General features: G+C 41.8%; 1 protein-coding gene across 1 annotated transcript in view; it reads right to left on the bottom strand.

Moving 5' to 3' along the window:
• Positions 1 to 25958, bottom strand: part of LOC139389305 (transient receptor potential cation channel, subfamily M, member 3) — a 286121-nt gene that overhangs the window by 39709 nt on the left and 220454 nt on the right. The window contains 4 exon segments of the mRNA XM_071135930.1: positions 843 to 1135; positions 12518 to 12547; positions 16449 to 16589; positions 16754 to 16789. Coding sequence (XP_070992031.1) covers positions 843 to 1135; positions 12518 to 12547; positions 16449 to 16589; positions 16754 to 16789 — 500 coding nt within the window.

The following is a 25958-nucleotide window of genomic DNA, read 5'->3' as shown; positions in this document are numbered from 1 at the left end:
ATGACCCCAAGCATACTTCCAAAGTTGTGGCAAAATGGCTTAAGGACAACAATTCAAGCTATTGGAGTGGCCATCACAAAGCCCTGACCTCAATCCTACAGAACATTTGTTGGCAAAACTGAAAAAGTGTGTGTGAGCAAGGAGGCCTACAAATCTGACTCAGTAACACCAGCTCTGTCTGGAAGAATTAGTCAAAACTCACCCAACTTATTGTGGGAAGCTTGTGGAAGGCTGCCTGAAATGTTTGACCCAAGGTAAACAATTTAAAGGCAGTGTTTTGACCAACGAATGAAGGATTCATCAGTTTCAATGTCTCAGCTTAGAGATAAGAAGCTTGTGAGGTATTGGTCTGTCACATGTTATGAACCAGTATTGGTCGGTCATATGAATGAAACAAAATGGTAATGATTAGGTAATTATGCTACATCATGCAAATATAACTTGTTTGTGTAAAAACATCTGCTGGGACTGCCCAGGCAGAGCTCCTGATTGACATGTGCACTATGGTGCATTGAGTTGGTTGGAACCTCTACAGCGTCCTGACAAATAAACAATGATTAATTTATGAATGACTTTGAGTGTCCCTTTGTAAGAATTTCTATGACATCTGTGTGTGTGTGTGTGTGTGTGTGTGTGTGTGTGTGTGTGTGTGTGTGTGTGTGTGTGTGTGTGTGTGTGCGAGAGAGCGTGTGTGCTTGTGCATGTGGGTATGTTCAGTTGTGGGTATGCAGATGTGTCTATGTGTGGAAAACTCTACAAACAATTATGTGTGATTGCTTGGCTGATTACATGTGTGTGTTTCTTTTCAGCTCTATGTGTATGTGTCTTGTGGTCTATAGTACCTGGAGTTGTGGTTCAGCTCCTGTGAGATGTCGTCCACCATGTCGTTCTCGGAGGCCTCGTGGGCCATGGCCTTGCACAGCTTACAGGCCACCAGGGCTTTGGCCATGGCCTCCTCCCCATGCTGCCAGAAGAACAGCGCCATCTTCTGTCTCTTCATCAGCACGGCCCACACCATCAGCTCGTGGAAGGGGAAGGGGAAATGGTTGATCTCAGGGTCGTCCAGGTCAATGTCCACCTCCTCCTCCCGCTTACGTGTAGTCTTCTGGCGACTCCTCCGGATCGGCATGTCATCCTGCCTCAGGCCACACAAGACGAGAGCAGAGACATGGATTCATGGGTTTTTGGATGTGATGCTCAGCCTTTGCCCATCGAGGGAGACAAACATACATTTAGAGAGAGTGTGATCATGTAATATAATTCACACTGGCTAAGGCCTTGGAGAGATGGATGAAGTACCATGGCATGAAAGTACTGAGAGTTGAGAACTGTGAAAAGGCCTTGGTGTTTAATGTCTGTCTGCTTGCTTAGGATATTCTGACATTTATTCCAATATTTATTCAGGTATTTCCATATTACTTCTATATCTCATTCAACTGATATCTAAACTCAGTTACACCAGCTCTGTCAGGAGGAATGGGCCAAAATTCACCCAACTTATTTTGGGAAGCTTGTGGAAGGCTACCCGAAACGTTTGACCCAAGTTAAACAATTTAAAGGCAATGCTACCAAATACTAATTGAGTGTATGTAAACTTCTGACCCACTGGGAATGTGATGAAAGAAATAAAAGCTGAAATAAATAATTATCTCTACTATTATTCTGACATTTCACATTCTTAAAATAAAGTGGTGATCCTAACTGACCTAAGACAGGGAATTCTTACTAGGATTAAATGTCAGGAATTGTGAAAAACTGAGTTTAAATGTATTTGGCTAAGGTGTATGTAAACTTCCGACTTCAACTGTACATATTCAGACCCTTTGCTATGAGACTCGAAATTGAGCTCAGGTGAATCCTGTTTCCATTGATCATCCTTGAGTTGTATCCACAACTTGATTGGAGTCCACCTGTGTTAAATTCAATTGATTGGAGATAATTTGGAAAGGTACACACCTGCCTATATAAGGTCCCACAGTTGACAGTGCATGTCAGAGCAAATCCTTACGATGGTTGTTGTTATGTTTTTCAGCGGCAGGGACTGGAAGACTAGTCAGGATCGAGGCAAAGATGAACGGAGAAAAGTACAGAGAGATCCTTGATGAAAACCTGCTTCAGAGCGCTCAGAACCTCAGATTGGGGCAAAGGTTCACCTTCCAACAGGACAACAACCCTAAGCACAGCCAAGACAACGTAACGCAGGAGTGGCTTCGGGACAAGTCTCTGAATGTCCTTGAGTGGCCCAGCCGGAGCCAGAGTCTCTGGGGAGACCAGAAAATAGCTGTGCAGCGACGCTCCCCATCCAACCTAACAGAGCTTGAGAGGATCTGCAGAGAAGAATGGGAGAAACTCCCCAAATACAGGTGTGCCAAGCTTGTAGCATCATGCCCAAGAAGACTCGAGGCTGTAATCAGTACCAAAGGTGCTGAGTAAAGGGTCTAAATATTTATATAAATGTGATATGTCTGTTTTTTTATTCGTAATACATTTGCTAAAAAAAATTAAAAACCTGTTTTTGCTTTGTCATTATGGGGTATGTGTGTAGATTGATGAGGAATTAAAACAACAATTGATCCATTTTAGAATAACACTGTAATGTAAAAAAATATGGAAAAGTCAAGAGGTCTGAATACTTTCCGAATGCACTGTAGTAGTCCCCTTTAGTATCAAAGTTTAGTATTGAGGACCTTATAAGTTAGTACTAGGTACTTATTATACACATACCTACTGTAGTAACAACATATACAGTGGGGAGAACAAGTATTTGATACACTGCCGATTTGCAGGTTTTCCTACTTACTTTTTCTACTTCCTACTTACAGTAGAGGTCTGTAATTTTTATCAGAGGTACACTTCAACTGTGAGAGACGGAATCTAAAACAAAAATCCAGAAAATCACATTGTATGATTTTTAAGTAATTCATTTGCATTTTATTGCATGACATAAGTATTTGATACATCAGAAAAGCAGAACTTAATATTTGGTAAAAGCATCCCCAAAGAATGATGTTTCCACCTCCATGCTTCACGGTTGGGATGGTGTTCTTTGGGTTGTACTCATCCTTCTTCTTCCTCCAAACACGGCGAGTGGAGTTTAGACTAAAAAGCTCTATTTTTGTCTCATCAGACCACATGACCTTCTCCCATTCCTCCTCTGGATCATCCAGATGGTCATTGGCAAACTTCAGGGCCTGGACATGCGCTGGCTTGAGCAGGGGGACCTTGCGTGCGCTGCAGGATTTTAATCCATGACGGCGTAGTGTGTTACTAATGGTTTTCTTTGAGACTGTGGTCCCAGCTCTCTTCAGGTCATTGACCAGGTCCTGCCGTGTAGTTCTGGGCTGATCCCTCACCTTCCTCATGATCATTGATGCCCCACGAGGTGAGATCTTACATGGAGCCCCAGACTGAGGGCGATTGACCGTCATCTTGAACTTCTTCCATTTTCTAATAATTGCACCAACAGTTGTTACCTTCTCACCAAGCTGCTTGCCTATTGTCCTGTAGCCCATTACAGCCTTGTGCAGGTCTACAAATTTATCCCTGATGTCCTTACACAGCTCTCTGGTCTTGGCCATTGTGGAGAGGTTGGAGTCTGTTTGATTGAGTGTGTGGACAGGTGTCTTTTATACAGGTAACGAGTTCAAACAGGTGCAGTTAAGACAGGTAATGAGTGGAGAACAGGAGGGATTCTTAAAGAAAAACTAACAGGTCTGTGAGAGCCGGAATTCTTACTGGTTGGTAGGTGATCAAATACTTATGTCATGCAATAAAATGCAAATGAATTACTTAAAAATGTGATTTTCTGGATTTTTGTTTTAGATTCCGTCTCTCACAGTTGAAGTGTACCTATGATAAAAATTACAGACATCTACATACTTTGTAAGTAGGAAAACCTGCAAAATTGGCAGTTTATCAAATACTTGTTCTCCCCACTGTATGTAATGTTATATTTATTTATTACCTTGCACTTACCACATGAATACCTTCAAGTCACTTTGGTTCTAAGGACTTTGCCTTCAGTTACCATAAATGTTTGTATTAAAAGGGCGGTAAAATGAACTTGTGTCTGTTTCCAAGTAGATACAATGTAGTTACTTGTGAAATACCACCACGTTGGATGACTCCATCTCATGAAGACAACAGTAAATATGTATGTGATCTACCCTGTTGTTTCACTTACAGGGTAGATACAAGGTAAGAAGGCTTTAAAATGAAGCCATTGCTAATACCATGCAAACACCAGATACTTGCAGGTCATTAATGCTCTTAATGATTTAGTCAAATTATTGTGTAGACATAATGTACCAAGTAATTTTCCTATAGTTACTAGGTATGTACAGTGCCTTCAGAAAGTATTTGCACCTCTTGACTTTTTCCACATTTTGTTATGTTACACCCTGAATTTAAAATGTAATAACTGACCTATACACATATTGTCAAAGTGGAGTAATATTTTTGGAAATTTGTACAAATTAATTAAAATCGGAAATATCTTGAGTCAATTATTATTCAACCTCTTTGTGATGGCAAGCCTAAATAAGTTCAGGAGTAAAAATGTACTTAACAAGACACATAATAAGTTGTATGGACTCACTCTGTGAGCAATAATAGAGTTTAATTAACATAATTATTTTATGAAAAGTGAAAAGTGTTGTTTCATGGTACCACCTTCACACTTAAAGGGTAAGAGGGCTGTAAAATTAAACCGTTGCTAATAACATGTAAATTCCAGATACTTGCAGGTCAACTAACACTCTTTAGGATTTAGTCAAATTATTGTGTAGATTTTTTTAACCTTTATTTAACTAGGCAAGTCAGTTAAGAACAAATTATTATTTAGAATAACAGCCTACCCGGGCAAAGCCTAAACCCGGACTAGGCTGGGCCAATTGTGCGCCGCCCTATGGGACTCCCAATCACAGCCGGTTGTGATACAGCCTGGAATCGAACCAGGGGTGGTAGTGACACCTCTAGCACTGAGATGCAGTGCCTTAGATCGCTGCGCCACTCGGGAGCCCATAACGTACCACATGGAGTTACTAGGTATGTATGTGGTAATGGCTATAAAATTAAGTGGGGTCTGTTTCCAGGTAGATTCCAGGTAGATCCAACAAGGACCACAGCAAATCTGTCTGTGATATTACCCTGTTGTTACGTGATACTAGCTTCACACTTACATGGTTGGTACGGGATAAGAGTGCTGTAAAATGAAGCTGTTCATATTACCATGTAAATACCAAATACCTTCAAGTTTACTGCCGTGCAAAATGAAAGTGGGGACATTTCAAGTTTAATTAATGAAAATCAACAAGAGGTCAGTAGAAACACATTTGTATTAATGTACAATCATATAACCATACAAGTTAGCACCACAACAAAAGTGAACTGCATTTATATCTATGTAGAAACCAAACTGCTGGCTAAACAACATTCATTTGAATGGAAGGCTAATACGTTCATAAATAGCAATCTTTTAATTCCGGTATGATAATCAACAGATGATGCCACCTTTTATAAAAAGAAGGATGGCTATGGATTGTGGTGAGTTTGTACATGATTGGTGACATAAGAGATTTGGATATAATGATGTCTCCGCCCTAAAAATATGCTTTTTTTGTCCACGTCTCTGGTGACATTGAAAAGTAGCTAGCTTAGTGTATTCATAGCAACACTAACGAGTCAATTCCGGGTAACATAATTTAGAAAATTTGTCACAGTAGAAACATCACAGTAGAAACATTTTAAAAACATATACACATTTTTGTTGATATTTTCTCACAATGTAAGTATAATTGTGCATACTAATGCAAGATTGTGCACTATATGCAATATGTTGATTTGGTATCAAATATATAGCGTTTTACTGCAGACTTTTACTTTGAAAACCAAATTCGAAAACTGGAGAGTTAAGTACATGCAGTGATTTATATCGGAATTATGTTTTTATATGTTTATTCTAGCTCCGACACTCTTCTGGCACGCTAGTTAATTTAAGCTAACAAATTGCTATTGTTATTGCATTGTGTATTAGTATGCTAGCTAGCTTAATTTTCAAACTTATCTTGTTTTTCTACAGATTGTATCTAGCTCTTTTGAGTGTTTAGATACTGTCTTGTTAGGAGATAATATGCTTGTGGAAATGTTTTATTTATGTATAGTTTGTGTATACTCGTTTAGTAAATTTGCAGCATTTCTTCTGTTATGTTAAATAGACTGTTATCTTCCTTCTCATCTGCTTTGGCTAGCAATCTTCTATGTTAGCTCATGATTGGAATGTAGGCCTAGTCATTCTAGTGAGCCTCCCTTCAGAGAACATCAACAAATCCGCAATTAAAGGAGTTGAGAAATAAACGTAGTATCACTAGAAAGCTGGCATACCCTTCTTTTTAAATGTAGCCATTAAAATATGTGTTTCCCTGCCATTGTAGCAAGAAACAGGCCTAATATTTGTTCATTATTAGAGACCCGAAGACGGTTAGACTTGGCTTTCCTTTCACGCCTCCCCTGAAACTCTCTGGCGCCCCCCTGGGGAGGCGCACCTCACACTTTCCAAACCTCTGTTCTAATACAATGTGCTTCTACTTACCTCTGGTTGATTCTCAATAAATAAGCTTCACGCTGAGATGTGTGCTTGTCTTCATCGTGAAATGTTCACATTTTTAAATTGCACTGTAGTTAACTTGAATGTATTTGGTATGTACATGGTAATATGAACAGCTTAATTTTATGGCCTTCTTACACCGTACCTACGCTGTAAGAGTGAAGATGGTATCATGTAAAAAAAGGGTAAGATCACAGACAGATTTGCTGTAATCTTCGGGGGATCTACCTGGAAACAGACACCACTTTATTTTACAGCCCTGTTACAACATACAGTGCCTTCAGAAATTATTCATACACCTTGACTTATTCCACATTTGTTGTGTTACAGCCTGAATTCAAAATGGATTTAATTTATTTAATATATGTTTTTAGACATTTTTGCTAATTTATTGAGAATTAAATACAGAAATATCTCCTTTACATAAGTATTCACACCCCTGAGTTAATAGATGTTAGAATCATCTTTGGCAGTGATTACAGCAGTGAGTTTTTTGGGATGTTCTCTAAGAGCTTTGCACACCTTGATTGTCCAATCAATTAAAAACATTTTTTTTTAATTCTTCAAGCTCTGTCAAGTTGGTTGTTGATCATTGATTTTCAAGCCGATGTAAGTCAAAATTGTAACAAGGCCACTCGGGAACACTCAATGTCATCTTGGTAAGCAACTCCAGTGTATATTTGGCCTTGTGTTTTATGTTATTGTCCTGCTGAAAGGGGAATTTATCTCCAAGTGACTGTTAGAAAGCAGACTGAAGGTTTCCTTTAGGATTTTACCTGTGTTTAGACCTATTCCATTTATTTTTATCCTAATAAATGCCCTATTCCTTGCTGATGACAAGCATACCCATAACATGATGCAGCCACCACCATGCTTGAAAATATGAAGAGTGTTATGTGATGTGTTGTGTTGGGTTTGCCCCAAACATAAATCTTTGTATTCAGGATGCAAAGCTAATTTCTTTGCCACATTTCTTCACGTTTTACTTTAGTTTCTTATTGCAAACAAGATGCATGTTTTGGAACATTTTTATTCTGTACAGGCTTCCTTCTTTTCACTCTGTCATTTAGGTTAATATTGTGGAGTAACTACAATGTTGTTGATCCATCCTCAATTTGCTCCTATCACAGCATTAGACTCTGCAACTGTTTGATGTAACACCATTGGCCTCATGGTGAAATCCCTGAGCAGTTTCATTCATGTCTGGCAAATGAGGTGGGAAGGACGCATGTATGTTTGTAGTGACTGGGTATATTGATACCCCATCCTGCGTGTAATTAATAACTTCATCATGCTCAAAGGGATATCCTCTCTTGGGTAGGGGGTAGTATTTTCACCTCCGGATGAAAAGTGTGCCCAAAGTAAACTCCCTGTTACTCAGGCCCACAAGCTAGGATATACAAATAATTGGTCGATTTGGATAGAAAATACTCAAAAGTTTCTGAAACTGTTAAAATAATGTCTGTGAGTATAACAGAACTGATATGGCAGGCGAAACACCGAGGACAAACCATCCAGGGGATTTTTTTTTTGAGGTCATAGGATTTTCCAATTGGTTTCCATGGGACACCCTTATTATTAGGAACCTGGTTGCAGTTCCTATGGCTTCCACTAGATATCAACAGTCTTTAGAAATTGTTCAATGTTTTTCTTTTGAGAAATGAAGAAGTAGGGCTGTTCATTGTAAGTGTCACTCCAGGTGGACTCGACTGTTTTGGTGCACGTGAACTGGAGCGTGCTTCACGTTGTTTTTATCCGGTATTAGAAACAGTTTATTCCGTATTAAATTTGATCGATTGTTTACGTTTTAAGGTACCTGAGGTTGGATTAGGAATGCTGTTTGAAATGTTTGGACCAAGTTTACAGGTAACTTATTAAATACTTTGTAGGCATGTTGGGCGAGTTGAAACCGGTGTATTTCTGAATCAAATGTGCCAAATAAATGGACATGTTTGGGACATAAAGAAGGACATTATCGAACAAAAGGACCATAATTTGCTTTCGCCGTAAAGCCTTTTTGAAATCTGACACAGCGGCTGGATTAACAAGTTATGTCACACCCTGACCATAGTTTACTTTGTATATTTCTATGTTGTGGTTGGTCAGGGTGTGATCTGAGTGGGCATTCTATGTTACATGTCTAGTTTGTCTAGTTCTATGTTCGGCCTGATATGGTTCTCAATCAGAGGCAGGTGTTCGTCATTGTCTCTGATTGGGAACCATATTTAGGTAGCCTGGGTTTCACTGTGTGTTTGTGGGTGATTGTTCCTGTCTATGTGTTTTCACCAGATAGGCTGTTTAGGTTTTCGTTACGTTTATTGTTTTTGTAGTGTTTGTGTTTAGTGTGTTTTTTCATTAAACATGAATCGCAATCGACACGCTGCATTTTGGTCCGACTCTCCTTCTCATACAGAAAACCGTTACAGAATCACCCACCACCAACGGACCAAGCAGCGTGTCAACAGGCAGCAACAGCAGCGTAAAGAGGAATGGACATGGGAGGACGTTTTGGATGGCAAGGGCTGTTACACTTGGGAGGAGATACTGGCTGGAAGAGATCGCCTCCCATGGGAACAGGTGGAGGCACTTAGGAGAGCAGAGGCAGCCGGAGAGAGGAGCCGGCGATATGAGGGAACATGGCTGGCAAGGAAGCCCGAGAGGCAGCCCCAAAAATTTCTTGGGGGGGGCTAACAGGGAGTATGGCTACGCCAGGTAGGAGACCTGCGCAAACTCCCTGTGCTTACCGGGGGGCTAGAGAGACCGGACAGGCACCGTGTTATGCAGTGGTGCGCACGGTGTCTCCAGTGCGGGTGCATAGCCCGGTGCGGTATATTCCAGCTCCGCGTGTCGGCCGGGCTAGATTGAGCGTCGAGCCTAATGCCATGAAGCCGGCTCTACGCAGCTGGTCCCCAGTGCGTCTCCTTGGGCCGGCTTACATGGCACCAGCCTTGCGGTCGGTGTCTCCGGTTCGCCTGCATAGCCCAGTGCGGGCTATTCCACCTCGCCGCACTGGCAGGGCGACCGTGAGCATTCAACCAGGTAAGGTTGGGCAGGCTCGGTGCTCAAGAGCTCCAGTGCGCCTGCACGGTCCGGTTTTTCCAGTACCACCTCCACACCCCAGCCCTCCGGTAGCAGCTCCCCGCACCAGGCTTCCTGTGCGTGTCCTCGGCCCAGTACCACCAGTGCCAGCACCACGCATCAGGCCTACAGTGCGCCTCGCCTGTCCAGCGCTGCCAGAGCCTTCCTCCTCTTCAGCGCTGTCGGAGTCTCCCGCCTGTTTAGCGCTGTTAGAGCCTTCCTTCTCTACAGCGCTGCCGGAGTCTCCCGCCTGTTCAGAACTGCCAGTTTGCAAGGAGCTGCCAGTTTGCAAGGAGCTGCCAGTTTGCAAGGAGCTGCCAGTTTGCAAGGAGCTGCCAGTTTGCAAGGAGCTGCCAGTCTGCAAGGAGCTGCCAGTCTGCATTGAGCTGCCAGTCTGCATAGAGCTGCCAGTCTGCATAGAGCTGCCAGTCTGCAAGGAGCTGCCAGTCTGCAGGGAGCTGCCAGTCTGCAAGGAGCCGCCAGAGCTGCCAGTCTGCAGGATGCCGCCAAAGCTGCCAGTTTGCAAGGAGCCGCCAGAGCTGCCAGTCTGCAAGGAGCCGCCAGTTAGCATGGAGCAGCCAGAGCCGCCAGTTAGCATGGAGCAGCCAGAGCCGCCAGTCAGCATGGAGCAGCCAGGGCCGCCAGTCAGCATGGAGCAGCCAGGGCCGCCAGTCAGCATGGAGCAGCCAGGGCCGCCAGTCAGCATGGAGCAACCAGGGCCGCCAGTCAGCATGGAGCAGCCAGAGCAGCCAGTCAGCATGGAGCAGCCAGTCAGCATGGAGCAGCCAGAGCTGTCAGTCAGCATGGAGCAGCCAGTCAGCATGGAGCAGCCAGAGCTGCCAGTCAGCATGGGGCAGCCAATCAGCATGGAGCAGCCAGAGCTGCCAGTCAACCAGACTCTTCCAGATCTGCCAGTCGACCAGACTCTTCCAGATCTGCCAGTCGACCAGACTCTTCCAGATCTGCCAGTCGACCAGACTCTTCCAGATCTGCCAGTCGACCAGACTCTTCCAGATCTGCCAGTCGACCAGACTCTTCCAGATCTGCCAGTCGACCAGACTCTTCCAGATTCTCCAGTCAGCCAGGATCTGCTAGATCCAACTACCTGCCTGGGCTTCCTCTCAGTGCTGAGCTTCCTCTCAGTGCTGAGCTTCCTCTCAGTCCCGAGCTACCTCTGTCCCGAGCTGCCCCTCTGTCCCGAGCTGCCCCTCTGTCCCGAGCGGTCATTAAGGAGGGTAACCTATCTAGGGACGCTAAGGAGGTGGACTAAAACTATTATGGAGTGGGGTCCACGTCCAGCGCCAGAGCCGCCACCGCGGACAGATGCCCACCCAGACCCTCCCCTATAGGTTCAGGTTTTGCGGCCGGAGTCCGCACCTTGGGGGGGGGGTACTGTCACACCCTGACCATAGTTTACTTTGTATATTTCTATGTTGTGGTTGGTCAGGGTGTGATCTGAGTGGGCATTCTATGTTACATGTCTAGTTTGTCTAGTTCTATGTTCGGCCTGATATGGTTCTCAATCAGAGGCAGGTGTTCGTCATTGTCTCTGATTGGGAACCATATTTAGGTAGCCTGGGTTTCACTGTGTGTTTGTGGGTGATTGTTCCTGTCTATGTGTTTTCACCAGATAGGCTGTTTAGGTTTTCGTTACGTTTATTGTTTTTGTAGTGTTTGTGTTTAGTGTGTTTTTTCATTAAACATGAATCGCAATCGACACGCTGCATTTTGGTCCGACTCTCCTTCTCATACAGAAAACCGTTACAAGTTAAGCTTTCTTTTGATGTATAACACACATATTTTCAAGAATGTTAAATATTTGAATTTGCTATTTTTGAATTTCGCGCTCTGCAATTGCAACGGTTGTTGGCCAGGTGGGACGCTACCGTCCTGCCCATAAGAAGATATTCAATGTCTGCTTTCTTTACCCATCTACTATTAGGTGCCCTTCTTTGCAAAAAATTGGAAAACCTCCCTGATATTTGTTGTTTAATCTGTGTTTCAAATTCACAGCTCGACTGAGGGACTTTACAGATAATTGTATGTGTGGAGTAAAGAGGTAGTCATTAAAAAAATATGTTAAAACGTATTGTGACTTATTGAGCAGAATTTTACTCCTGAAGTTATTTAAGCTTTCCATAGAAAAATAGGTTGAATCCAGACATTGCAGCTTTTCATTTTTTTTTTTTTTTTTTTTTTTGTAAACATTTTGAAAAACACAATTCCACTTTGACAAGGTCTCCAGTTTAAATTCAGGCTGTAACACAACAAATGTGGAAAAAGTCACAGGGTGTGAATACTTTGTGAAGGCACTGTGCATACCTGGTAACTTCAGGAAAATGACTTAGTACACTATGTCTACACAATCATTTGACTAAATCATTTGTTGACCTGTAAGTATGGGGTACTTACATGGTATTAGCAACGGCTTCATTTTAAAGCCCTTACTTTGTACCTACCCTGTAAGTGTGAAGGTGGTCCCATGAAACAACAGGGTAAGATCACAGACATATTTGCTGTTGTCTTCATGAGATGGAGTCATCCAATGTGGTGGTATTTCACAAGTAACTACGTTGTATCTACCTGGAAACAGACAGCTTCGTTTTACCGTTTTACACTAATTAAGCATGTAGTACTTACTTACTTGGTTCCAGGTAATTACATTTGGGACTAAATTGTTAACATGTATTTACTTTTTGTTACTAGTTATTTACCTAGTTATTACCTAGTAAATACCGTGCTGTAAAATTAAGGGTTACCAGGCACTCATTATGCAAACCAGGGGAATACACCAAACTGTAACCAAATAATAACCATGTTGTAACCCAGACTCACCTCCATCCCCAGCAGTTTCAGGGCTTTGGGCTGGAAAGGTAACAAAAACATGGTCATTGAGAAATCAACAGCGTCAAGGGGAATTCGTCACATAAAAAAATATGCACATACATAAAGGAACACAGACAGACCCACTTACACACACTCACAAGGCCAAGTGTTCAAATACAGAGAGAAATGCCATTCTGGTCTCAGAGCACTTCATATTACACTTAAAAGTGAAATACTCTATGTAGGATGATATGTTACGTTGTGTTTGGTATGTATTCATTTGTGGATCTACATCATAAATTTTGTGTGTAATGTTATGAATTACAATTTGTATTTGTATTTTTTATTTTACCTTTATTTAACTAGGCAAGTCAGTTAAGAACAAATTCTTAGTTTCAATGACGGCCTAGGAACAGTGGGTTAACTGCCTGTTCAGGGGCAGAACGACAGATTTGTACTTTGTCAGCTCGGGGACCTCTACACAGACAACACCATTCTGTATACTTCTGGCCCATCTTTGGACACTGTGTTAATTAACCTCCAGACGAGCTTCAATGCCATACAACTCTCCTTCTGTGGCCTCCAACTGCTCTTAAATGCAAGTACAACTAAATGCATGCTCTTCAACCGATTGCTGCCCACACCTGCCCGCCTGTTCAGCATCACTACTCTGGATGGTTCGGACTTAGAATACAGTGGGGCAAAAAAGTATTTAGTCAGCCACCAATTGTGCAAGTTCTCCCACTTAAAACGATGAGAGAGGCCAGTAATGTTCATCATAGGTACATTTCAACTATGACAGACAAAATGGGGAAAAAAATCCAGAAAATCACATTGTAGGATTTTTTATGAATTTATTTGCAAATTATGGTGGAAAATAAGTATTTGGTAACCTACAAACAAGCAAGATTTCTGGCTCTCACAGACCTGTAACTTCTTCTTTAAGAGGCTCCTCTGTCCTCCACTCGTTACCTGTATTAATGGCACCTGTTTGAACTTGTTGTCAGTATAAAAGACACCTGTCCACAACCTCAAACAGTCACACTCCAAACTCCACTATGGCCAAGACCAAAGAGTTCCACTCTGGAGTTGAGAAAACCTTCCAGAGGGACAACCATCTCTGCAGCACTCCACCAACAAGGCCTTTATGGTAGAGTGTCCAGAAGGAAGCCACTCCTCAGTAAAAGGCACATGATAGCCTGCTTGGAGTTGCCAAAAGGCACCTAAAGGACTCTTAAACCACGAGAAACAAGATTCTCTGGTCTGATGAAGCCAAGATTGAACACTTTGGCCTGAATACCAAACATCACGTCTGGCACCATCCTTAAGGTGAAGCATGGTGAAGAAAGGGACTGGGAGACTAGCGGCAGGGTCTGGGAGACTAGTCAGGATTGAGGGAAAGATGAACGGAGGAAAGTACAGAGAGATCCTTGATGAAAACCTGCTCCAGTGCGCTAAGGACCTCAGACTGGGGCGAAGGTTCCCCTTCCAACAAGACAACAAGCCTAAGCACACAGCCAAGACAATGCAGGATTGGCTTTGGGACAAGTCTCTGAATGTCCTTGAGTGGCCCAGCCGGAGCCCGGACTTGAACCATATCTAACAACTCTGGAGAGACCTGAAAATAGCTGTGCAGCGACGCTCCCCATCCAACCAGACAGAGCTTGAGATTTTTTGCAGAGAAGAATGGGAGAAACTCCCCAAATACAGGTGTGCCAAGCTTGTAGCGTCATACCTAAGGAAACTCAAGGCTGCAATCACTGCCAAAGATACTTCCACAAAGTTAAGGGTCTGAACACTCGTATTTCAGTTTTCTATTTGTATTACATTTGCAAACATTTATAAAAACCTATTTTTGCTTTTTCATTAATTGGCAATGTGTGTATGTTGATGAGGGGGATTAAAACAAAGTAATACATTTTAGAATAAGGCTGTAACGTAACAGAATGTGGAAAATGGCAAGGAGTCTGTATAATTTCTGAATGCACTGTATGTTCCAACACAATTAAACAGCATAACTGTCCTGTTCGAGACCAACAGTAACCTGTTCGAGCCCAGACAGTAACCTGTTCGAGACCAGACAGTAACCTGTTTGAGACCAGACAGTAACCTGTTCTAGACCAACAGTAACCTATTCGAGACCAGACAGTAACCGGTTCTAGACCATCAGTAACCTGTTCGAGACCAACAGTAACCTATTTGGGACCAGACCTGTTCTAGACCAACAGTAACCTATTCGAGACCAGACAGTAACCTGTTCGAGACCAGACAGTAACCTGTTTGAGACCATCAGTAACCTGTTCTAGACCAACAGTAACCTATTCGAGACCAGACAGTAACCGGTTCTAGACCATCAGTAACCTGTTCGAGACCAACAGTAACCTGTTCGAGACCAGACAGTAATCGGTTCTAGATCAACAGCAATCTGTTATAGATAAACAGTAACCTGTTGTCTTTAGATAGTAACCTGTTACTGTAACCTGATATATTGAATCTCTGTGTGTTTGTCTGTGTAAGGGGGTGGCTGGCTAAATGGAGCTCTATGCAGCAGCAGGCACTGCGTTTTAAAGCAGGCTGTGTACAAAATATGCATTAATGAGCCATCATGTGACCTGCTTCCCCAACTGCTGGTAAAAATAACTCAGGCCTCCTGTGGGGATGTTGATATCTGCACCTATTTCAGGATTATTCCTACCACATTGTGTTGGTGCGTGTGTTTGTTCCTGTATTCACACTGCTTTTTCATCTAAGACGACACTGTCAGTGTGCCCAAATCGTTTTAAAACAGATCACAGCTCATTTAGATGTCTACCTCTTTGTCTTGCATCCTCTGTCTCTCTTCTTCTATCCTTCACTTTTGCTCTCTTTTCAACCTCATGCACACATGCATACACACTGCATAGTCATTGGCTGATGTTGATGGACTAGACATTGCTCTACACAATAGTCCTAGAATAGCGATTTTCTATAGTTGGCATTTAGTCTGTTCTTCAAGGAGCCTTGTCTTGAAGGAGGCCTTGAAACTGAAAAATCAACAACAACAAAAATCTCTATAGACGGTTTAGTTGAGAACGTCACAAAAACTATGTGCACGCTTCATGGGGCACAAGGCCCTGTCTTTTTGTGATACTGGATGGCCAGATAGCTAGCAACAATGACAAGAAAATGCCATGTGGGAAATCTGAAGTAGCTTGTTTCAATTAGTTTTATCCTGATACCATGTCTGGTTTTTAAGTGTTTTGCTGATATGGCTCAAATTCACTAGCTAGCTAACTACCAACTGTAACAATGTCTTGAGAGGAAACAAATGCTCATTGTGCAACTTTATTTATGTTTTCAATAAACATTGAAGACAGACTGTAGTTTACATGTGGTAGACAACCTAAGCCAACCCTGTCTGTTTTGCCCCATAGTTGCCCACACCTCAGTTTTGTTGCTTAACAACCAACCCATCTATTTCACAACCGTTGTTCCGAGCAGTATAGTGCAGTGCAGTTTGGCACTGATTTCTTCATTCTATTGCTAGTTTGGGAGAGTTTGCAGGCCGAGGGAGAAAAGGGGACCGTATCCCTAGTGCAGATTTAGACGTAGAGGGATATGCATATTTATGTATATTAATTTACAGCATTGTCCCTTGATCACACAAAAAAAAGGTTACGTAAGTACCAAATTTATATCACTGCAAAAGTGAGGCTCGGGTTGGCTTTCACTGAAAGCATACCTGAGGTGAGTTTACTCAGATTACTAATAGTAGGTTTGTTTATCGTACCCAAGACCCGTCTGGGAGTTAATTTGACCATGGGAAAAGGAACTAAAGCGTAAATACCGTAACACAATGAATGTTCGATTCAATTGATCCCACAGAGACAAGTAGACATGCAGACACATGCACATGCATCATTAGCAGAATAGGAAACTGTAAAGCTGGTCCGCCACTCACTCTTTTGGGTCCAAAGAGGTTGTGATACAGAGTTCTAAACCTCTTCCTGGTGTAGTTGCATCTGTAAGCTCCGCCCATCAAGTACTCAATGACCAATCCGATGTCAATGAGACTAATGCGGTAGTCTGGTGGCAGGTTACCCTGGGGACCAAGAGATTGGTCAGACAAAACCGCACACCCCCATGGCAGCTGAGCATACGATGGTGAAAGGAAGGGAAAACAACCCACACAAATCAGACACACTTCACTTCACACATCTACACACTTGTTTTGTGTTAATAATAATACGTGATTAGTTGATTCACCTTGAAGTAGATCCAACTGAACACGGGATATTCTTGCTTAGAAAAAACACACAAGGTCAGTGAGTATACAGCACAAGGCCAAGGAGAGATGGGAGACACAGACCCCCGATAAGATCACAGAGTTTATAACCTAGTTTAAATGAACTTATCTGAGCTTAGTTTAATTTAACTTAGTTCAACAGCACTGAGATAGACATCAGTATACTGTACTCTGATAGAAGAGGGGTAGAGGAGTAAAGGAAGGAGGAGGAAGAGGGGAAAGAAGAGGGAGACCACGAAAATAGGGGAAATGTTAAGGAGAAGATGGAAAATTGCAAATCTTGAGGAAATTGAAAAATGTACAAATCTGATCAATGCTTACTTAATTTGCCTGATCACTCTGTGCTCTTTTGCATTTATGGCCAGATCGTATCAGGGGTTCAGTGCTGGAAAAGAAAGATGGACAGATGTCTGAAGATGAGGATAACAGGAGTACAAATGAGAGAGCGTTTTTTGATAGAAATGGACCTTCATCATCCACCTTCAGATAGAAATCAGAGCTCTCTGATCCAGTGGGGGCTGGGGGAGGGAGAAATGGGGAGGATGGGCTGGGACAATGATCATACATCGACGGATGATTTGATACCATCTCATCCCCTGGTCACTGTTAGTGGAACGCTCCCTGTATCCCCTTGTCAAAAAGCGCTCCATTTGGTTTCTGTTATCCCAGTAAAGCCTCACAATTATCCAGCCAAAGCTCAGTCAAAGCTTAGTCACAGCTAGTTTTAGTCACAGGCTAATGCGGGGCTGCAGCTGGATGCATCACGATTAGCAAATGTGCTCTCTAACATAAGAAAATGCTCTCAAACAGCATAATCATTCTGATCAAACATACAGTGCCTTTCTCCTTCATCTTCAATTGATTGCATTGGGAAATTGTATGTATATGGCAACTAACTGATTAACCTTTATTTAAAAAAATATGTAACAATTACTGTAACAACTTGCTTTCATGATGCTAGGTACGAAAGGCTGAACCCAACTCGTTTTTATCACAAGTAACTTCAGGTTGTCTCATTCCAGCACCAGGGGCTCCAGAGGTTAGAGTTCAGGGGCAAGTTACACACTAAAGCCAATAACAAGCATCAATAAAAATGCCTGAACCCCAATTCTTCACTCTTCACCCGAAGTGTGCATTAGCACACTCCTGCTCATGGACTTAACAATGGCGTCCCTTCATCTGATGCTTACGCTAACAATTCAATGCTTTTAAATCCATGATGGGCAATTGCACACTTCAAGAGAAGGGTTGGGAATCATGATGTAGCCAATGACAGTCTAAGCTTTCCTCCAGAAAGAGAAAAGGGGAACAGTATACGTTTGGGCCACCCTAGTTGAAGCAATGTATCCTACTACTGCACACCAATACCATACATTCACTAGTACCATACCTTCACACAGCAGGACAAGAGGAAGAGAGGACAACACAGATATTTGGCAAAAGCCTAGAGAGCCATGCACTTCGGTTAAATATTAGACTTAATTTCTCAGAACAAGAATAGACTGAGTTTCAGAAGAAAGTGCTTTGTTTCTGGCCATTCTGAGCCTGTAATCGAACCCACAAATGCTGATGCTCCAGATACTCAACTTGTCTAAAGGCCAGTTTTATTGCTTCTTTAATCAGGGACAACAGTTTTCAGCAGTGCATCATAATTGCAAAAAAGGTTTTCTCATGATCAATTAGCCTTTTAAAATCATACATTTAGATTAGCTAACATAACGTGCCATTGGAACACAGGAGTGATGGTTGCTGATAATGGGCCTCTGTACACCTATGGTGATATTCCATTTTAAAAAATCTGCCGTTTACAGCTACAATAGTCATTTCCAACATTAAGAATGTCTACACTGTGTTTCTGATCAATTTGATGTTATTTTAATGGACAAAAAAACGTGCTTATCTTTCAAAAACAAGGACATTTCTAAGTGACCCCAAACTTTGGAACGGTAGTGAATATTCCAATATCAGTTAATTGGTGTGAGTTAGGGATAACCCATCTGTGACTATATGTGACAAAGTGGAATATGATCATTTGTATATATGTAGCTTATCTTCTGTCATTACTTGTTGCCCTGAAAAACTAAATAAACCCTTGCTCACCAGAATAAAGTCACAAATCGCTAGAAGGAATGCTTCAATGTAGTTGACGTCGGTGCAATTTGTTTTCTTTTTCCTCTTTCATCTCAGCTTCTCTTGTACAGCAAAGGTGTTTACAGCTCAGGGAGAAATTGCAAAAAGATTTTCGGTGCAAAATTTCCAATTTGACTGGTTTTAAGGAAATATAAAGCTGTTAAAACAACCCAACATGTTTTTGATAATATTTCAGTTCAGCTTGGATGCATATTTTATGTGGTTGAAACACTATCAGCTTTTATGATGCGGATAAATATAGCACTTTTAGAGACGATCCTTAACCATTCATTCCCTTAAGATGCTTCAAGAACTTCTCCACACTTGTTCAAGAGTAACATTTTTATGCAATAAATGCTTAATTCTGCAGGATTAAAAATGATATTAGGGTATGTGAGAGGTTATAGACCTACAATCAGTTGCCAGATTTCAGTGAGGCTACTTTAAACCCTTTTGAACAGTACAATTCCCTTGACGTGCCGTTTCTAAGTCCCTGTCTTGTGACTGTTGAATTTCTATAGCACTTCACAATCATCACACATACCACAGCCAGCACTGCTATCATCCACTTCACCAAATCTTTACCAAACATTAGACTACTGTTCTGGTCCTCCATTCTATAACATTAGACTACTGTTCTGTCCCTCCCTTAAATAACATTACACTACTGTTCTGTCCCTCTCTTCTATAACATTACACTACTGTTCTGTCCCTCTCTCCTATAACATTACACTACTGTTCTGGTCCTCCCTTCTATAACATTGCACTACTGTTCTGTCCCTCTCTTCTATAACATTACACTACTGTTCTGTCCCTCCCTCCTATAACATTACACTACTGTTCTGTCCCTCTCTTCTATAACATTAGATTACTGTTCTGTCCCTCTCTTCTATAACATTAGACTACTGTTCTGTCCCTCCCTTAAATAACATTACACTACTGTTCTGTCCCTCTCTTCCATAACATTAGACTACTGTTCTGTTCCTCCCTCCTATAACATTACACTGCTGTTCTGTCCCTCTCTTCTATAGCATTAGACTACTGTTCTGTGCCTCCCTCCTATAACATTACATGACTGTTCTGTCCCTCCCTTCTATAACATTAGATTACTGTTCTGTCCCTCCCTTAAATAACATTACACTACTGTTCTGTCCCTCTCTTCTATAACATTAGACTACTGTTCTGTCCCTCCCTTAAATAACATTACACTACTGTTCTGTCCCTCTCTTCCATAACATTAGACTACTGTTGTGTTCCTCCCTCCTATAACATTACAATGCTGTTCTGTCCCTCTCTTCTATAACATTAGACTACTGTTCTGTGCCTCCCTCCTATAACATTACACGACTGTTCTGTCCCTCCCTTCTATAACATTAGATTACTGTTCTGTCCCTCCCTCCTATAACATTACACTACTGTTCTGTCCCTCCCTTCTATAACATTACACTATTGTTCTGTTCCTCCCTTCTACAACATTACACTACTGTTCTGTCCCTCCCTTCTATAACATTAGACTACTGTTCTGTCCCTCCCTTAAATAACATTACACTACTGTTCTGTCCCTCTCTTCTATAACATTAGACTACTGTTCTGTCCCTCCCTCCTATAACATTACACTACTGTTCTGTCCCTCCCTTCTATAACATTAGACTACTGTTCTGTCCCTCCCTTAAATAACATTACACTACTGTTCTGTCCCTCTCTTCTATAACATTACACTACTGTTCTGTCCCTCTCTCCTATAACATTACACTACTGTTCTGTCCCTCCCTCTTATACCATTACACTACTGTTCTGTCCCTCCCTCCTTTAACATTACACTACTGTTCTCTCCCTCTCTTCTATAACATTAGATTACTGTTCTGTCCCTCCCTTAGTAACATTACACTACTGTTCTGTCCCTCCCTCCTATGACATTACACTACTGTTCTGTCCCTCCCTCCTATAACATTACACTACTGTTCTGTCCCTCTCTTCTATAACATTAGATTACTGTTCTGTCCCTCCCTTAAATAACATTACACTACTGTTCTGTCCCTCCCTCCTATAACATTACACTACTGTTCTGTCCCTCCCTCCTATGACATTACACTACTGTTCTGTCCCTCTCTTCTATGACATTAGACTACTGTTCTGTTCCTCCCTCCTATAACATTACACTGCTGTTCTGTCCCTCTCTTCTATAACATTAGACTACTGTTCTGTCCCGCCCTTAAATAACATTACACTACTGTTCTGTCCCTCTCTTCCATAACATTAGACTACTGTTCTGTGCCTCCCTCCTATAACATTACACAACTGTTCTGTCCCTCCCTTCTATAACATTAGATTACTGTTCTGTCCCTCCCTCCTATAACATTACACTACTGTTCTGTCCCTCCCTTCTATAACATTACACTATTGTTCTGTTCCTCCCTTCTAGAACATTACACTACTGTTCTGTCCCTCCCTTCTATAACATTAGACTACTGTTCTGTCCCTCCCTTAAATAACATTACACTACTGTTCTGTCCCTCTCTTCTATAACATTACACGACTGTTCTGTCCCTCCCTTCTATAACATTGCACTACTGTTCTGTCCCTCTCTTCTATAACATTACACTACTGTTCTGTCCCTCCCTTCTATAACATTAGACTACTGTTCTGTCCCTCCCTTAAATAACATTACACTACTGTTCTGTCCCTCTCTTCTATAACATTACACGACTGTTCTGTCCCTCCCTTAAATAACATTACACTACTGTTCTGTCCCTCTCTTCCATAACATTAGACTACTGTTGTGTTCCTCCCTCCTATAACATTACACTGCTGTTCTGTCCCTCTCTTCTATAACATTAGACTACTGTTCTGTGCCTCCCTCCTATAACATTACACGACTGTTCTGTCCCTCCCTTCTATAACATTAGATTACTGTTCTGTCCCTCCCTCCTATAACATTACACTACTGTTCTGTCCCTCCCTTCTATAACATTACACTATTGTTCTGTTCCTCCCTTCTACAACATTACACTACTGTTCTGTCCCTCCCTTCTATAACATTAGACTACTGTTCTGTCCCTCCCTTAAATAACATTACACTACTGTTCTTTCCCTCTCTTCTATAACATTAGACTACTGTTCTGTCCCTCCCTCCTATAACATTACACTACTGTTCTGTCCCTCCCTTCTATAACATTAGACTACTGTTCTGTCCCTCCCTTCTATAACATTAGACTACTGTTCTGTCCCTCCCTTAAATAACATTACACTACTGTTCTGTCCCTCTCTTCTATAACATTACACTACTGTTCTGTCCCTCTCACCTATAACATTACACTACTGTTCTGTCCCTCCCTCCTATAACATTACACTACTGTTCTGTCCCTCCCTTCTATAACATTACACTATTGTTCTGTTCCTCCCTTCTAGAACATTACACTACTGTTCTGTCCCTCCCTTCTATAACATTAGACTACTGTTCTGTCCCTCCCTTAAATAACATTACACTACTGTTCTGTCCCTCTCTTCTATAACATTACACGACTGTTCTGTCCCTCCCTTCTATAACATTGCACTACTGTTCTGTCCCTCTCTTCTATAACATTACACTACTGTTATGTCCCTCCCTTCTATAACATTAGACTACTGTTCTTTCCCTCCCTTAAATAACATTACACTACTGTTCTGTCCCTCTCTTCTATAACATTACACGACTGTTCTGTCCCTCCCTTAAATAACATTACACTACTGTTCTGTCCCTCTCTTCCATAACATTAGACTACTGTTGTGTTCCTCCCTCCTATAACATTACACTGCTGTTCTGTCCCTCTCTTCTATAACATTAGACTACTGTTCTGTGCCTCCCTCCTATAACATTACACGACTGTTCTGTCCCTCCCTTCTATAACATTAGATTACTGTTCTGTCCCTCCCTCCTATAACATTACACTACTGTTCTGTCCCTCCCTTCTATAACATTACACTATTGTTCTGTTCCTCCCTTCTACAACATTACACTACTGTTCTGTCCCTCCCTTCTATAACATTAGACTACTGTTCTGTCCCTCCCTTAAATAACATTACACTACTGTTCTGTCCCTCTCTTCTATAACATTAGACTACTGTTCTGTCCCTCCCTCCTATAACATTACACTACTGTTCTGTCCCTCCCTTCTATAACATTAGACTACTGTTCTGTCCCTCCCTTCTATAACATTAGACAACTGTTCTGTCCCTCCCTTAAATAACATTACACTACTGTTCTGTCCCTCTCTTCTATAACATTACACGACTGTTCTGTCCCTCTCTCCTATAACATTACACTACTGTTCTGTCCCTCCCTCTTATAACATTACAATACTGTTCTGTCCCTCCCTCCTTTAACATTACACTACTGTTCTGTCCCTCTCTTCTGTAACATTAGATTACTGTTCTGTCCCTCCCTTAGTAACATTACACTACTGTTCTGTCCCTCCCTCCTATGACATTACACTACTGTTCTGTCCCTCCCTCCTATAACATTAGATTACTGTTCTGTCCCTCCCTTAAATAACATTACACTACTGTTCTGTCCCTCCCTCCTATAACATTGCACTACTGTTCTGTCCCTCCCTCCTATGACATTACACTACTGTTCTGTCCCTCTCTTCTATGACATTAGACTACTGTTCTGTTCCTCCCTCCTATAACATTACACTGCTGTTCTGTCCCTCTCTTCTATAACATTAGACTACTGTTCTGTCCCGCCCTTAAATAACATTACACTACTGTTCTGTCCCTCTCTTCCATAACATTAGACTACTGTTCTGTGCCTCCCTCCTATAACATTACACAACTGTTCTGTCCCTCCCTTCTATAACATTAGATTACTGTTCTGTCCCTCCCTCCTATAACATTACACTACTGTTCTGTCCCTCCCTTCTATAACATTACACTATTGTTCTGTTCCTCCCTTCTAGAACATTACACTACTGTTCTGTCCCTCCCTTCTATAACATTAGACTACTGTTCTGTCCCTCCCTTAAATAACATTACACTACTGTTCTGTCCCTCTCTTCTATAACATTACACGACTGTTCTGTCCCTCCCTTCTATAACATTGCACTACTGTTCTGTCCCTCTCTTCTATAACATTACACTACTGTTCTGTCCCTCCCTTCTATAACATTAGACTACTGTTCTTTCCCTCCCTTAAATAACATTACACTACTGTTCTGTCCCTCTCTTCTATAACATTACACAACTGTTCTGTCCCTCCCTTAAATAACATTACCCTACTGTTCTGTCCCTCTCTTCCATAACATTAGACTACTGTTGTGTTCCTCCCTCCTATAACATTACACTGCTGTTCTGTCCCTCTCTTCTATAACATTAGACTACTGTTCTGTGCCTCCCTCCTATAACATTACACGACTGTTCTGTCCCTCCCTTCTATAACATTAGATTACTGTTCTGTCCCTCCCTCCTATAACATTACACTACTGTTCTGTCCCTCCCTTCTATAACATTACACTATTGTTCTGTTCCTCCCTTCTACAACATTACACTACTGTTCTGTCCCTCCCTTCTATAACATTAGACTACTGTTCTGTCCCTCCCTTAAATAACATTACACTACTGTTCTGTCCCTCTCTTCTATAACATTAGACTACTGTTCTGTCCCTCCCTCCTATAACATTACACTACTGTTCTGTCCCTCCCTTCTATAACATTAGACTACTGTTCTGTCCCTCCCTTCTATAACATTAGACAACTGTTCTGTCCCTCCCTTAAATAACATTACACTACTGTTCTGTCCCTCTCTTCTATAACATTACACTACTGTTCTGTCCCTCTCTCCTATAACATTGCACTACTGTTCTGTCCCTCCCTCCTATGACATTACACTACTGTTCTGTCCCTCTCTTCTATGACATTAGACTACTGTTCTGTTCCTCCCTCCTATAACATTACACTGCTGTTCTGTCCCTCTCTTCTATAACATTAGACTACTGTTCTGTCCCGCCCTTAAATAACATTACACTACTGTTCTGTCCTTCTCTTCCATAACATTAGACTACTGTTCTGTGCCTCCCTCCTATAACATTACACAACTGTTCTGTCCCTCCCTTCTATAACATTAGATTACTGTTCTGTCCCTCCCTCCTATAACATTACACTATTGTTCTGTTCCTCCCTTCTAGAACATTACACTACTGTTCTGTCCCTCCCTTCTATAACATTAGACTACTGTTCTGTCCCTCCCTTAAATAACATTACACTACTGTTCTGTCCCTCTCTTCTATAACATTACACGACTGTTCTGTCCCTCCCTTCTATAACATTGCACTACTGTTCTGTCCCTCTCTTCTATAACATTACACTACTGTTCTGTCCCTCCCTCCTATAACATTACACTACTGTTCTGTCCCTCTCTTCTATAACATTAGATTACTGTTCTGTCCCTCCCTTAAATAACATTACACTACTGTTCTGTCCCTCTCTTCTATAACATTAGACTACTGTTCTGTCCCTCCCTCCTATAACATTACACTGCTGTTCTGTCCCTCTCTTCTATAACATTACACTACTGTTCTGTCCCTCCCTCCTATGACATTACACTACTGTTCTGTCCCTCTCTTCTATGACATTAGATTACTGTTCTGTACCTCCCTTAAATAACATTACACTACTGTTCTGTCCCTCCCTTCTACAACATTACACTACTGTTCTGTCCCTCCCTCCTATAACATTAGACTACTGTTCTGTGCCTCCCTCCTATAACATTACACGACTGTTCTGTCCCTCCCTTCTATAACATTAGACTACTGTTCTGTGCCTCCCTCCTATAACATTACACTACTGTTCTGTCCCTCTCTTCTATAACATTACACTACTGTTCTGTCCCTCTCTTCTATAACATTACACGGCTGTTCTGTCCCTCCCTTCTATAACATTAGACTACTGTTCTGTCCCTCCCTTCTATAACATTAGACTACTGATCTGTCCCTCCCTTAAATAACATTAGACTACTGTTCTGTCCCTCCCTTCTATAACATTAGACTACTGTTCTGTCCC

The sequence above is a fragment of the Oncorhynchus clarkii genome, chromosome 30, assembly GCF_045791955.1.
Source record: "Oncorhynchus clarkii lewisi isolate Uvic-CL-2024 chromosome 30, UVic_Ocla_1.0, whole genome shotgun sequence".
In the NCBI taxonomy this organism is placed as follows: Eukaryota; Metazoa; Chordata; class Actinopteri; order Salmoniformes; family Salmonidae; genus Oncorhynchus; species Oncorhynchus clarkii.
The sequence above is the reverse complement of the archived record's forward strand: the minus strand, read 5'-3'. Positions and strand labels throughout refer to the sequence as shown.